This window comes from Cervus elaphus, chromosome 30, assembly GCF_910594005.1.
Source record: "Cervus elaphus chromosome 30, mCerEla1.1, whole genome shotgun sequence".
Lineage (NCBI taxonomy): Eukaryota > Metazoa > Chordata > Mammalia > Artiodactyla > Cervidae > Cervus > Cervus elaphus.
In genome coordinates, this window is record NC_057844.1 from 16,424,706 (window position 1) to 16,440,548 (window position 15,843).

The 15,843-nt window shown below is 44.7% G+C and overlaps 1 protein-coding gene across 5 annotated transcripts in view; it reads left to right on the plus strand.

Annotated features, from left to right (window-relative positions):
* The window catches only part of SLC25A30 (solute carrier family 25 member 30), an 89,422-nt gene that overhangs the window by 65,884 nt on the left and 7,695 nt on the right, over nt 1-15,843 (plus strand). For 4 of the 5 annotated variants that reach the window (XM_043892320.1, XR_006338958.1, XR_006338959.1 and 1 more), the window contains 5 exons: nt 7,683-7,797; nt 9,855-10,002; nt 12,174-12,268; nt 13,250-13,335; nt 15,128-15,223. In XM_043892320.1, the coding sequence (XP_043748255.1) occupies nt 7,683-7,797; nt 9,855-10,002; nt 12,174-12,268; nt 13,250-13,335; nt 15,128-15,223 (540 nt within the window). Of the gene's footprint in view, nt 1-19; nt 134-7,682; nt 7,798-9,854; nt 10,003-12,173; nt 12,269-13,249; nt 13,336-15,127; nt 15,224-15,843 lie in introns of those variants that run through there. The other variant, XM_043892323.1, reaches the window with a different exon arrangement.

Here is a 15,843-nt window from a genome sequence, read left to right on the forward strand (position 1 = left end):
CCGGGGCGGGGCTGCGCGCGGGCCCCTGGGCCGCCCCCGCCTCTCTACTGCCTCTCTTCCAGCTCCCGCGCGGCCGCCGGTTCCGTCTGCTGCAGACCCCGGGACCGAGGAGGCGCAGGGCCGCAGCCGCCGGGTAAGTGCCTGGCTTTCCGGCCGCGACCGCGCCTGTCGCCCCTCCTCCGGCCCGCCCCCTCATTGCCCCGCAGCGCCCAGAAGCACCGGCGCCGGACTCCCGGGCCCTTACGCGGCAACGCTGCCTGGTCGGCCGCGGCCAGGGGGCTGGGGAGCGGGGCCGGGTCCTGGAGAGCCCCGGCGCGGGTGGGGCCTTTCCCGGGCTGCTGCTGCTCTCCGGCTCAGTGGGGCGCGAGGTCCCGGGGTGCGCCCCCCTCCTGGTGGTGCCGCTGCCTGCGGTTGGCCCGATGCTGCAGGAGGGCCGGTTCCTGGCTCTCATCACTCGGCTGCATGGGGGTTGATTTCTCTCCCAGCGTCGCCGAGATCAGGTGTGAGGCCCGTCTTGCATCCCGGCGTGTGCGCCCTCGCAGCAGCGGTGCGTTTCACCTTCCTCTGCATCGCTCACACCTGCGGTTCATTCAAGAGTGTGCAACCTGGGCCGGGCGAGCTGCGTGCTCTGGGAAAGGGCCCTCTCTTCTTTGAGTTGCTCCTGGAACACGCCAGCTTGTCTCACGTTTTCATGGACTGGTGGAATTCATTTGCTCGGAAAGTTAGTGTAGCTAAGGGTTTTAGCATAGTTTTAGGTGTGATTAGTTTCGTGTACAGCGGTTGCAATGACATTGTTCCTGCGCAAGAATTGCTGAACGTGTCGTAGCCCTGCGCGAGTCTAGCTTCGTGCTTCTGTTGCGAGAAAAGTTGAAAGGCGTACATTTTGCTCTTGATTTTGCTGCTGCCAAGCTCTGTGACTCAGTTAATTCATATGAGATAAGATAGATTCCTAAGACTCTTTTAAAATCCCACGTTTCGTGAATCTGATGAGCTTGTTTTTCGTCCTGTACCTTTAAAAAGAGTGGGAAATAGGAAAAATTCCATGGAAGATAGCCCCGCGGGGAACAAAGCTTGATGAGCGCACCGAAGTTGAGAGGCTGGATTGCGGTTTAAGATTGGGAACTGAAAAGGGAGCACTGTAATACTGAAAGAACTTACCCAGAGTTAATTATATAAGAGAAACTTGGAAAGCTTTCAGAAGTTCCAGCAGCAGTTGCTGTATTTAATTACCTCTCTTTGCAGCTGTATAGATGCCGTAAGGGGAAGATAAATGCTAAAGTTATAGAAAATGTAATAGGATACGTAACGTATCTTAAGTGTAGAGAGAATGCTTTGGAATTCTTAATTTATATAGGCATTTCCGCTCAGGAAACACTTTTTTGTTTGTTAATAGTTAAGAAATGTTTATATACCCCCCTCAGGAAAATCATACATTTATTTTGAGTATGTTGATTTCCTACCCTCCCACCCCCCCATCTGGCTTTTTATTGTATTCTTATTAGTTGCGCCAGTGTTTTTTTAAAACAGTCTTTGGAAAATAGTGTTTGGCTTTGTAGTTAAGTAGAGGAAGATCAGCTTTCCCTCAGGGAGAGCTCATTTTGAGTCCATAGCTGTGTGACTTGGCAAAGTCACTTTCCTTCTCTGAGGCTGGCTGTCCTCAGTTGTGAAACGTGATGATGCCTATTGCATAAGGTCATGGAGATTAACCAAAATCTTTTATGTGGAAAACAGAGCGGTGCCTGACATTAATACATGTCATGTATTAATAATGACGGCCATTGTCAGTAATGTGTTCACAGCTTAGAGAATTGGTCTTTGGGTTTTAGTTGAGCTAGAAAGCAGGGCCCGAAGAAGAGAGCAAAGTGATCAGTGATCAACAGCCACTTCCCCTGAAGGACGCTGGAATTTTTGCAAGTTGTGAGTCCCTCCCTGAATCTCAGGCTGAACTCTTGCTCACACACTAGTGATTGTGAAGGGACACTTCAGCCTCCCTGACTGTGTTGGCCTTCAGTCTTGGCACTTGAGTAGAGTTGGGATTTTGCCAAAAATTGAACTAGCGAGTTAAGGAATGTGTGTGAGGAGAATCCCTCCAAAGAGAGCTCCAAAACAAAGAAATGGTTGAAATGCTGAAGAGAGATTTCAGCCCCAGGTAGCTGAAGCCCTGTTACAGCTAACTTTGGCCAGTACGCTTACTGGACCTACAGACTCCTATTCCAGTATTAATCAGAACCTCTTGTTTGGATGCTTGCCCAATTACTGATGCTCTTGGGTTGTTCTTTAAGCCGGGTTATTCCTTCTTTGATTCTGCAGACAATAAGCTGGGAAGGCACGGTAGTCAGGCATCTAGTCCTGGCTTTGGGAGAGGAAAAGAGAAGAGCTTCAAAGTTATTTTTACTCTACTTTTAGTTAACTTTTAAACATCTTGTTAGTAGTTGAATAGAAAGTACTTTCGTACAGTTTAACCAGGGATACCAGAGGGGCTCTGGTTTGTGGAAGATAAGGTATTGTGAGGGTCCATCTGAATGGGGACTCACGGGTGGCTGTGTGCCTCATCCATGGTGATTCAAAACCGTGGGAGGCAACGCCACTGCAATGTGGCACCCTAGTTGAGTATTTGCATATGAGTATAACCCAGAACCTCTGGGTTTTAACATTATAACTAAAAAACCTAATCTTAAAGCCCGACAGAAAAAAAAGCGCCAAATCTCATTAAAACTAAACTAGCAAAACAAAGTATTGACAGGAAGCCAGATTTAATGGGTGAGATGGCATGAAGTCATATACGATACAGTTTTTTAAAAACATTTTTAATTAGAGATCAGGTAAAATCCATTTCCCATACATTTTTGCTGACATTTTAGAGGATGTCTTTTGTGTTTGTGAGTGTGTGTGTGTATATTTTGTATGTATGCATTTCCACTACACTGTAGGAAAAAAATCACTGCTAAATAAGATGAATCAAAAGAACTATCTGTAGTGTCGTCACTATCTGATCAACTACCTAAGTTATTTAAGTGATAAGTATTCCAAGGTGTTATTTGCCATCACTATTTGACTCATTGATGCTTGGGGATGCCCCTGAGGTCCTCATTCAGTGGGTGGGGCCCTTAGTATTGTACTTCTGAGAAGCTCCTCAGACAGGTTAAGTGCTAAGTGAAGTCGCTCAGTCATGTCTGACTCTTTGCGACCCCATGGACTGTAGCCTACCAGGCTCCTCCGTCCATGGGATTTTCCAGGCAAGAGTACTGGAGTGGGGTGCCATTTCCTTAGGAGCTGCTAAAAGGAGTCCCGTGTTCCACTCAGCACATATAGTGTCACAGCCAAGAAAATAATCCTAGAGGCCATGAGGGGTGGGGAATGGTTAATGATTTCCTTTTGGAGTTGTTAGTTGCAGTAGGCAGGTGGTTAGGTGTGAGTAGAGAAATGGGGGCAGGGGCCAAGTGCATCTTGTAAACAGCGAGGATCCATAGGCAGATAAAGGAAAGCAGGAACCTTCAGACTGACAGGAAGCGACACCATTTTGGGTGATAAGGGTTGGAAAAGCAGACAAAGAAATATAGGAAAGATGGGAATCCCCTGCATCCAAATGTAATCCTTTGCTCACTGTGCTCCCTTTACAATAAGGCTTCCCTGCGGCTCAGTAGTAAAGAATCTGTCTGCCAATGCAGGTTCAATCCCAGGTGGGGAAGATCCCCTGGAGAAGGAAGTGGCAACCCACTCCAGGATTCTTGCCTGGAGAATCCCATGGACAGAGGAGCCTGGTGTAGGCTACAGTCCATGGGGTCACAGAGAGTCAGACACAACTGAGCGACTCAACAACAGCAAAGTCTTAGATATAAGAAGTACGCATCTTGCACTGATGCCATGATGCTTCTGATCTGAGCTAAATCCCTAAGACAAAAATCCTTCTTCCCCTCAGGAAAATGGGGCTGGGATGAAAATCAGGGAATATGACCCCCAGGCTTGTCCTTCTCCAGTAAATATTCTGCCCCTTCACTTGTATGCTCCTCGTAACCAGCTTGCCAAAGAAACTGTGGGTGGCGGCTCTTCACCTGTAAGCCTACTCTCCCTCTTTGCTTAAATAAACTTTCACTTTACTTTCTTGATTTCTCTGCTTCATCTCCGAATTCTTTCATTATGAAGAAAGAACCTCCAATTCACTGACCACAGGGTGATGCAATATTTTGGAACTAGATAGAGGCACTGGTACAACTCTGAAGGTACTAAGTGCCCCTGAGTTGTTTGCTCTGGTGCTTTGTTTGCAGTATGTGAATTTTGCCTCAGTAAAAAACACTCTGGAAAAAATAGTACTATCTGTATATTGTGTATTGGAAAAATTATCCCTATTCAAATTGATTGAGAAATACCAATAACCTCAGATACGCAGATGATACCACCCTTACGGCAGAAAGTGAAAGAGGAACTGAAGAGCCTCTTGATGGGGGTGAAAGAGGAGAGTGAAAAAGCTTAAAGCTCAACATTCAGAAAACTAAGATCATGGCATCCGGTCCCATCACTTCATGGCAAATAGATGGGGAAGCAGTGGAAACTGTTACAGACTTTATTTTCTTGGACTCCAAAATCTCTGCAGATTGTGACTGCAGCCATGAAATTAAAAGACACTTGCTCCTTGGAAGAAAAGCTATGACCAACCTAGACAGCATATTAAAAAGCAGAGACAGTCTTTTTTTTTTTTTTATTAGTTGGAGGCTAATTACTTTACAGTATTGTAGTGGTTTTTGTCATACATTGACATGAATCAGCCATGGATTTACATGTATTCCCCATCCCGATCCCCCCTCTCACCTCCCTTTCCACCTGATTCCTCTTTATTTTGCTGACAGGTCTGTCTAGTCAAAGCTATGGTTTTTTCCAATAGTCATGTATGGATGTGCGAGTTGGACCATAAAGAAAGCTGAGCACTGAAGAATTGATGCTTTTGAACTGTGGTGCTGGAGAAGACTCTTGAGAGTCCCTTGGACTGCAAGGAGATCAAACCAGTCAATCCTAAAGAAAATCAGTCCTGAATATTCATCGGAAGGACTGATGCTGAAGCTGAAACTCCAATCCTTTGGCCACCTGATGCAAAGAACTGACTCACTGGAAAAGACCCCGATGCTGGGAAAGATTGGGAGGAGAAGGGGACGACAGAGGATGAGATGGTTGGATGGCATCACCGACTCAGCGGACATGAGTTTGAACAAGCTCCAGGAGTTGGTGATGGACAGGGAAGCCTGGTGTGCTGCAGTCCATGGAGTCACAAAGAATTGGACACGACTGAGCGACTGAACTGACTGTTTCAAATTGACTTCCTTCTGAGTATTGTTAGGAGCTTCCCTGTTGGCTCAGATGGTAAAAGCGTCTGCTTGCAATACAGGAGACCCAGGTTCAATCCCTGGGTCGGGAAAATCCCCTGGAGAAGGAAATAGCAACCCACTCCAGTACTCTTGCCTAGAAAATTCCATGGATGGAGGCTACAGTCCATGGGGTCTCAAAGAGTTGGACAAGTCTAAGTGACTTCACTTTCACTTGAGTATATATATTTCTGTTAAGACTTTTCTCTTAAATTAAGCACATTTCTATTCTTTCTATGATGTGTCTCATCAGTAGTATTCAGAGCTGCTTAGTAGTATTTTCTGCTCAATTAAAACACCACCATTCCTTTTGATCATGTATAGCCTCAGGTAGTAGCAGAAAGAACAGGAAACTTGGGCTCAAGTTTGGGGGTCGTAGGTCCATTTCTGCCCCCTTGGCCATGTGGCTTTGGACAAGGCACGTTCCTGAAACTGGCTTTCCTGGTCTGTTTTTCTGTCCTATCCCAAACTTCTTGTGGGGGGATCCACTGAAATCATTTATATTGAACACTTTTGTAATGGCAAGCTACAGTACTTCTGCATGTCACTGTTACGTGGTTATAAACTTGAAGTCAGCAAAATTCAAGAATGGGTTGAGGACAGTACATGGATTATTGGATTTATTATTTAGTGTTTTACAGTTTGTAACTTAGAGTGTTAATCATTATCTTATGACTTCAGTAAGGCTAAGAATTAGTTAAGTACAAATATTAAACTTCAAGGATATTAGATGAGTTTTTGGGAGCGGTGCTTGTTCTTTGGTATAAAAATACATAAAACATGATGATTTTTAAGTTCCGTGTTTAGGGAGCCTTCTATCTTACCCATCTGTAGCCACTCTGAATTTAGTTAACGTCTATAAATGAGGAATAGATGCCAGTTTATCAGTCTACCAGGGTCCCCTTTGAGTTCCTGTGTTTTCTCTTGGTTTAAGCAAGCCAATTGGCCATCTTGTGAACTGACATTAGTGGTGACTTGTGTGAGGTCTCCTGGGAAGTACAGGCCTGGGAAGACTCCCTGGACCTACAAAGTAAAAACCTTGGGCATGTTGCTTGCCAATGACTGTAGTAAATTACTGGTCCAGAAGGTCATTCCGGTTTTTCCATATCTTAACAAGAAACCCCAACGAACTTTTTGGTCAACTAAATACAATTTTACTTTAAACTGACAAGAATTAAAGTCGATAGCATATACACAAAAGTGGGCTAGTTTCCGTGTCTCCTTTCAGTGGGCGCAAGCCCAGATTTGCCAGCTGAAATCCCATGAAGCTGCAGAACATATAATGAATGTGGGGACCTGGCTGCGGCAGGTGAGTGAGGGCGTGTGGACTCAAAGGAGGATGGAAGGCAACCTTTGTGAGTGTCTTTTTTGTGTTGGTTTTAAAAAATATACTTAATTTCCACAATAGGCCTAAAAGCTGGGCATTTTATTTCGCCTAGTGAAGAAAGGTATGGGCTCTACCCCTGACTGGTTGTCTTGGATGTTTCATTGATGAAGAGGATGGCGAATTGAAAAACCTAGAGGTTAACTGGGGCTTTATGAACGAGGAAGGAAGTGATGAGGCTCTCACCCCATAGTCTGCCTTGATTCTTCATCCCAGGCCTCCTCACAGCTGGTAACACACTGTGGGTAAGAGAAGAGAGGTCACACTTATACACTGGAAGTATACTGTGGCCCTTTTAGGTCAATAATTACCATTTTAACTTGAGACACTCACTGGGTTGCAGCATTTCTCTACTTCTGTGAATCTGAAGGACTTCATTGCCTCCCAGGAGGGACTCACTAAGACAGTGGCAAGCTAATAGCAAATAGCAAATTTAGCAATTATTTATTGAGTGTTGAAGAACAGGTTGAAGATAACACGGGCCACCCAGAAAATCGCCTTCGTTGTATCACACTATACACATAACGCATTTCAAGGTATTATTTTGGATTATTTATGGCCTATTACATAAGTCCACGTATAAAGTGATTTGGGGTTTAGGAGATAGGGTGCTTCGCTTTATAAGGTGAGGATCACCTTGGGAATTGTGGGGTTTTCCACGGGAGCGTCTGGTGGCACCCTCATCTGACTCTTTGCGACCCCGTGGACTGTAGCCTGCCAGGCTCCTCTGCCCATGGGATTCTCCAGGCAGGAATACTGGAGTGGGTTTCTGTGACCTCCTCCAGGGGATCTTCCCGACCCAGGGGTTGAACCTGCATTTCAGGCAGATTTTTTTGGTTACCATCTGAGCTACCAGGGAAGCCCATCTCCAAGTGAAACACAAGTTTAAAAAAGAAACTGCCTGTGTGAGAAGTTCCCTTGAAACGTCTTACTTTTGTGTCCAGGAAAAACCCCGTTGGAGGCTATGCTTCTGTGAACAACAGACAGCGGTGAGCATGTCGGCCCTGAACTGGAAGCCCTTCGTGTACGGAGGCCTGGCCTCCATCACAGCGGAGTGCGGTAAGTAAGGAGCCCAGAGCAGAGGCTGGCCAGCTGCCCGCTGCATCCACCAGGCTTAGACTTTGGTCATGATAATTGGATATTGGATATTGGATATTGGAAGACTGGTGTAAATGTAGTTCAAACACAGAATGTGAGATTTTCAAACACTTCGTCTTAGAATTCAAAATTTCTTTCTCCTCTTGGGAATCTTTTAAGACAAAATAGGGACTTTCTGGGTGGTCCATTGGTTGAGAATCCACCTTCCAATGCAGGAGACATGAGTTCGATCCCTGGTTTGGGGACTAAGATCCCATACGCCATGGGGCAGCTAAGCTCACTTGTCACAAGGAAAGATCCTGCATGACGCAACTGTCATAAGACATGATGTAGCCAAATAAATATTAAAAAAAAAAATACGTAAACAATGACTCTGACTGCTTATTAGCAGTTTAGGGTTCAAAGTTCAGTGGGGAGAAGGTTGAACCTGTTGCTAACAGAAGCCCCATGAATCATTGTTGGCTGACATCTGTCCTCATTCTCCTTGTTGTCCTTCCCACTCTGTCCCTGTGAACACATTTGACTCTAAAGAGGTTCGGGGGCCCCACGATCTTCCCAAGCCAGAGGTGAGCAGCCGTCACCGCATCATCGTGTTCCCATCATGCTCGTTGTCCGTGTCCTGCTGCTGACTTCATCAGCTCCGTCTCCCATCATGGCCCGTGTGCTCCTTTCTTTATTCCTCGAATCATTCATTCAACACGTGTTGGTGATTGGTGAGAATTCCCTGGCGGTCCAGTGGTTAGGGCTTCCTGCTTTCACTGCCTGCGGGACCCGGGTTGATCCCTGGTCAGGGAGCTAAGATTCCACAAGCCTCCTGCTGTGGCCAAAAGGAAAACAAAACAAAGTGAAACCCACGTTGACTGAGATGCTGCTGCGTGCCGGGTGCTAGGTGGGTCACTGCTGACCTGGGAGGGACGCTGCCCTGGGGTGAGCGCAGGGCCTGGAGCCGATGGGCTGGGACTCTGCCCACTCACCCACCCGCCCCTGCCTTCGGTTTCCTCTGGACTCACTGACACAGTGACTCACAGTCACTGTGTACGGGTGTGTGTATTTGGATGGACGCTGTCTTAGGTACTACATTAAACATTTTAGCTTATATTAAGAGTCACTTCTGGAGAAGGAAATGGCACCCCACTCCAGTGTTCTTGCCTGGAGAATCCGGTGGATGGAGGAGCCTGGCAGGCCATGGCCCATGGGGTCACAGGGTTGGACACGGCTGAGCGACTTCACTTCACTCACTTCTTACTTTATCACTGGAGGAGGACATGGCAACCCACTCCAGTGTTCTTGCCTGGAGAATCCCATGGACGGAGGAGCCTGGCGGGCCGTGGTCCATGGGGTCGCAGGGTCGGACACGGCTGAAGTGACTGAGCAGCAGCAGCAAGGGTCACTTTTAAGCTGAAACACACAGTAAGAAACTCCTTTAGAAAAGGCATTTGTCTCCACTCATACTCAGCACAATATTAGCCTTCACATGTGTGAAAAATAGTAGCTTTTATTTTATTTATATCATTTTATTATGATTAGTTTTTGGCCATGCTGCACAGCTTGCGGGATCTTAGCTCCCCGACCAGGGGCTGAAGCTGGGACATAGCAGTGAAAGCCAAGTCCTAACCACTGGGACTCCCAGGGAATTCCCAGTCACTTAGAGTTTAGAATGGATATCCTGTTTGTATAAAGCATTCCAAGTACCTACTTTAGACAGCAGTGCAGCCTCTTCACATCCTATGTAGAAACAGATGGGACAGAAATGCAAATATATGGAAAAGAAAATAGTGTTTTGATTCTTTTGATTCTTAATTTTTAATTTTAATTCTTTTGATTCTTAAAACTTTTTGATTCTTAAAAAAACTTTTGATTCTTAATTTTTTTTTAAATAAGTAGAAGACTGCAAAGTATCAAATTCTTAATTTTGCTTCTTAGTCTGAATGTTTCCTCAGTAATAAGTCACTGTGTATCCTTTATTTAGTGGAATTTCTTTCTATTAAGTGAAACCTTTCCTTCTGAAAAATTTTAAGGTACCTTTCCAATTGATTTAACCAAGACACGGCTCCAGATTCAAGGCCAGAAGAATGATGCAAACTTTAAAGAAATCAGGTATCGAGGAATGTTGCACGCATTAGTGAGGATAGGCAGAGAGGAAGGCCTGAAAGCGCTATATTCGGGGTAAGTAGACGTTTCAAATGGACAGACTTCACACTGAGACTTCACAGAGAAAAAGTACAAGTTTAGGGTGTATTTGAAAAGAGCAAGTAGCAATGGTTGATTTTTTTCATTTCAACTTTGTTTTCTACGTTTTTTTTTTTCTTCTGCTCATTTTTTTTTTTCCCATTTATTTTTATTAGTTGGAGGCTATCTACGTGTTTTATGTAGTGAATGTTGTGGTAAAACTTTTTACTATAGTCAAATACAGATAATGGTACAAAAATTACATTTGTTTTGAAACATTCTGTAGTTTATTTTTTTCCTCTTCTGGGTTATTACTGAGCTTTTTATTATAATGAAAATGATGTCCTATTCTCCATGGACAAGAATTGCAGTGAACAGCTTCTCTTTAGTCCAATGTTTAGGGAACATTCTGCTGTAGGCGCTGGATAGGAAAGTGATTAAGATGGGACCCTGTCTCTATCAGAGGCCCTGCAGGAGATCATTCATTTGGATGATTTAAACGAAGGGAGATTTAATGAAAGGGGCTTCCCTGGTGGCTCAGTGGAAAAGGACCTGCCTGCAGTGAAGGAGATCTGGGTTTGATCCCTGAGTCGGGAAGATCTGGAGAAGGGATTGGCTACCCGCTGCAGTATTCTTGCCTGGAGAATCCCATGGACAGAGGAGCCTGGCAGGCTACAGTCCATGGGGTCATAAAGAGATGGACATGACTGAGTGACTAACACTTTCACTTTAATAAAAGGGCTGCTTAAGGGTTAAGGGAACAATCGAAGGGTTACCTAGAAACTGGCAAAATGAGAAATGGTTACACAGGCTAGGACCAAAGGAACAAGGACAAAGGAATAGTGTTCTCAGAGCCTACCAGAGCTGCAGCCTTGAAGGAGCCTGTAGGAGTGGTCGAGGGATGCTCTGCTAGTACCAAGGAAGAGGAGGAAATCCCTCTGCTTCTTCCTCCCCCTCCTCCCCTCTCTCCCACCTTCTACCTGCTGAATCCTCCTGGAAACAGCTAGCAAGGGAGCTGGGTGGTAGTGTCCAGCAGCAGCTCCTGCCCTGAAGGAACTGTTTAGGGCAGAGCATCCACATAGTGTGTGACCTCATCCATGGAGGTGGTGGGGAAGGAGGAGACAGGCTAATGTCTCTTCAGTTCCGGCCAGTATGCAGACGGAGGTTCCATTCCTTGGTCTAGGACCCAGAAGAGGAGAGCGGATCGTTTGGAAGTAGGGGTGATTAGCTCGGTGTGGACTCTTGCTGTGGTGGTAGGTGCAGGGCATGTGAGTTGAGAAATCTGGGAAGCAGATGGAAATGCACCCTAGAATCAGGGTTGGAAACACGAGTTTAGGAGTCAGCAGTCTTTGGTCAGTTGAAGCCATGCAAGAAGATGAGCTCATCTGCTGAGTGTGTGGAGCCAGGAGGGGAGAGAGGAAGGACGGAATCCCCTGGCCCCCCAGAGGACAGAGGTAGGATGTGCAGAGAAAGAAGAGGAATGGAAGAGGGTGAACTTAAGGTGGCTTAGGGAGGAGATGATTGCAAGCAGGGTCAAGGGTGGGCTGGAGCAAATACCACAAAGGCGACAAGGCTTCATAAGATGCTGATTGAAAAGCGTCATTTGATTTAGTAATTGAGATGTCCCCTGGGTCCATTTTGGTGGGGGGAGGTTATTGATGGAGAAGTTGGAGGGAAGCCCCATTGCAGCCTAAGAAGGAAGTGGTAAGTGCGGCAGGAGTGCCTGTGAGTGTGAATGCCACAGGGTGGTTCTGGGATCAGGGCAGGTCCCCGGAGGAAGAGGGAATAACTGGAATAAGGCCCCTGGGGAGGCGGGCGGTGAACTTCAGAGAAACCCTGGAGGATGCTGGCAGAGGCCAGATTTCATCAGGGGCCCTGTCCTGAGGAAGGAAAGCCCTCCACGATCAGGAAAAGAGAACTCTGTGTTCACGTATTTGTGTACATTTTCACTGAGGATAAATACAGTGGGCTGAACTATCACTTAGGGAGCTAATAACTTGCACACATTTGACCGAACCTGCCTGTGTTTTTGCTGAATTTTGAACTTTAAGAAAAATCCATCTTAGTGTAGTTTGCGGAAGGCAGATAACATGATTCTGTCCCTTGTGTGCACCCTCTAGAGGATTTTCAGTGACTTTGAAGAATTTCTTTGTCCCTTGGTTTGGCAGGATCGCTCCGGCAATGTTACGCCAGGCTTCCTATGGCACCATCAAGATAGGCACCTACCAGAGCTTGAAGCGGTTATTTGTCGAGCGTCCAGAAGGTGAGCGGGGAATCCTTTTTTCCACTTGTGGACAGGAGGTGGGTTGTTTGTCTTTTTACTCAAGTGGTTTACGAACAGAGGAGAACTTTGGGCATAAAGTCTAAACAAATTCTGCCGAAAGCATGTCAGCTATCAGCTGAGTTTAGGAGGGTAACAGTTAAAAGGAGCAATTTACAAGGTTCTTAATGAGTTATCGCCACAACATCCAGACTAGAGTATGTCGTTATAGTTCTAGCCTACTTAAAATTCTCTAAAGTCCTAGGAATTATCACCTATTTTTTCAGGAAAGCAGACTGTATATCTTAGTATTAAGAACTCTGATTTTATTTTATTGCTGGTTGATTCCTTGACTTTGCTTTAATCCATAGAAGTTCCTATCTCTTTTTACAAAGGAGTGAGCACCAGTCACTGTTGGGTGAGGAGCAAAGATGTTTTAAAAGTGCTTCAGTGTATTCCAAATAAATATGGTGTGCTTGAAAATTTTATCTCCACGTTATCTCATAGGGTATCTTCTTTTCTCTTACCAGGTGGTGTGCTATCTCATCTTAATGACAATAGTTACATTTACACACACGAGTGAATTGATGCGTGGTTACTCTTCCATGATAATTCACATTCCTTTTTAGGTATCAAGAAATTTTGCTATGGGACCTCCCTGGAGGTCTGGTAGTTAGGACTTTAACTCACAGGACTCAGGTCAGTCCCTAGTTGGGCAGCTAAGATCCTGTAAGCCAAGTAGTGCAGTCAAAAAAAAAAAACACAATAAAAAGAAGTAATTAAAAAAAAATAAAAAGTTTTTCCTGAGCAAAATCTCTTCCGCCAGCAAAATCCCAAATTCTTTTAAAATCACTTACTTCGTTAAGCATATATTTCTTTATTCTCTTAAGTGAACAACTGGTGTGTACTTGAATTTCATTTGTATATGCATTACTCACATGAAAAGTTCTATATATGTGAAAGTCAAATAATGTGTCTTTGCAGATGAAACCCTTCTGATAAATGTGGTCTGTGGGATTCTCTCTGGAGTCATATCCTCAAGCATTGCTAATCCAACGGACGTTTTGAAGGTAGGCAGCCCTGTATCTTGGGCTTCCCTCATAGCTTAGTTGGTAAAGAATCTGCCTGCAATACAGGAGACCTGGGCTCGATTCCTGGGTTGGGAAGATCCCCTGGAGAAGGGAATGGCAACCCACTCCAGTATTCTTGCCTGGAGAACTCCACGGACAGAGGAACCTGGCAGGCTGCAGCCCGTAGCGCTGCAAGAGTCTGACACGACTTCGTGACTAAACCACCACCACAGCCCTGTGTCTTATAGGCACACTCTGCATTTTCTTCATGAGATCAACACTCAGATCATGAAAATTTGTGAATATAACACACTGTGCACGTGTGAATCTGTTTACAGTTTAGTGCTGTGAAGCCTCTGACTTAGAAAGCTGCACTCGGTGGTTTTCCCACTGATGCAGGTGAGCTCACAAGTACAGCCTGTTCTTGGAGACGGTGGTGATTTGGGAGGTTTTGGTGACTAACCAGAGAAAAACGTTTAGGCTTGGATGCATTTCATTTGTCACTGAAAATCTCCTGTGTTTTATTGGTTCTTGAAAATAGGTGGACTGCAAGTTTTACACCTGTTGAGGCTGCATATTGGTGACCCTTTCTGAAGGCGTTATGTTATCCATTAATCTGACTCCAGGAAATAATAAAGAAAATATTTACTTAACCACAAGTAGACATACCTTATTAGATGACCTTGCCGACAGCACCAGGATACAGTCTTCTTAAATCCCTTGGGGCTAACTAATTAAAGTCAAAATTAGGTGCAAGTCCTTGTTTGAACCCTCTCAAGTTTTCCCTTTCCTTCCCTCCCTCTCCTTCTCCCCCGTAATTACAAGCAGCATTCATTGCACTCTTCTTTGTACAAGTTGGTGTCCTGTGTGCTTAGAATCCAAGGATGACTAAGGCAAGGACCCTGCCTTCAGTCTTCAGCCTAGTAGGAGATTCTGATAACATCAAAGTTGTATATGGCAGGGACGCTACAGTTACACGGGTGCAAAGAGAGCTACCAGGCTATAAGTTTACCCCGTGCTGGGGTTAGATTGCTAGAGAAAAGTTTCCACACTCATTCACCTCTTAAATGTTCGGAGAGGCAGTTACTGCATTTTGTCTTATTTTCGCATGTTACCATGGCAGTAGCAATCACCTTTAGAGTTCGAGGTAAATGCATGTGCTCCCTCAGACAAAATAAGGTACCAGTTTTTAGTGAAAAGTCCCTCTTTATTTTTAAAAATGTGGAGAGCTACATCAAACGTTATTTTTATGTTGACATCTTGGTCATGTGAATTCCATGGCTGTGGTAAAGTTCACTTGTAAGTTCAAGTGTAAAAGAGTGTGAGGGCGTCACATGCTGTCCTTTGGCCAGCACATCCACATACCTTTCGGTTTGGCTGGAGTGAAATAATAGTGGCGTGGAGTAACTAATTTAAGAAGAGTGCTTGCCCATGCTTGATGCTGCCAGGCACACTGGATACTCATTAATTATGTGAAGTCTTCAGAATTAACACTCAGAGTGTCTTTCCTGCTTAGTAACCTAGAGGAAAATATGCCACTTTCTTTCCATTTCAAAAGACTATTAATAATAACAATAGTTTTGTTTTGACACTTAATGAGCTACTACCTGCAATACTCTGGACTTTTCCTCGATGCTTTTTGATGATTCCAAAGTGCCTAAGAACCAATCCATATAAACTTAAGCTAGCTTTATAGTAATATATATGGTACAGTTTTTTTTTCTTTTAACGGTTATTAAACAGCAGATTTTTTTTTTCTAGTTTCTTTCTCACGTTAGTCTTTAATCTTTAGATACGGATGCAAGCTCAAAGCAGCACCCTTCAAGGAGGAATGATAGGCAACTTCATTAACATTTACCAGCAAGAGGGCACGAGAGGACTGTGGAAGGTGAGCTGACTTGGTTCTTCTTCTTTAAAAAAAAAAAGGTTTTGTTTTCCCTATTTCCATTATTTTATCTAATCCAAATGGCATAATGAAGTAACTGAAGAATGACATCTGCCCTTGAAGGGATCTTCTTGCTTAATTTCCTTAATTTGTAAAATGAAAACATGTCATGATTTTACATCAGGAATGTGTCATGATTTTACAGTAACTTTCGTGTAATTCACATGGAAGAAATGCTATGAAGGCTGAATTTTTGTTTGTTTTTTTCTTTTTTAAGTTCTTAGGGAGAAGGGCTTACAGTTATGTTGGGTTTTTTCAGTGGTATGGTGTCATGGCTTCTGTGAAGACCGTTAATCAGGCGCTGGTATGGAATGCTGTTTCCTAGTATTCTAGGGACTGTCAGTTCATAGAATGATCCGAAAGGCGACCCAGTCCCATTCTCTCCGTACGTAGAAGGAAACCGGAGGCGCTGAGCGGTGACTTGTCCTGGTGAAGGTCGTACAGTTAGTACCAGAATCAGAATTAGACTTTGGAGCTTCTGACTTCTTACCCTCTGTCACTGCATTTCTACCCACCAGCAGGCAGACGTATAAAAATTGGCCATCGTTTGTGGGGGAGAGATG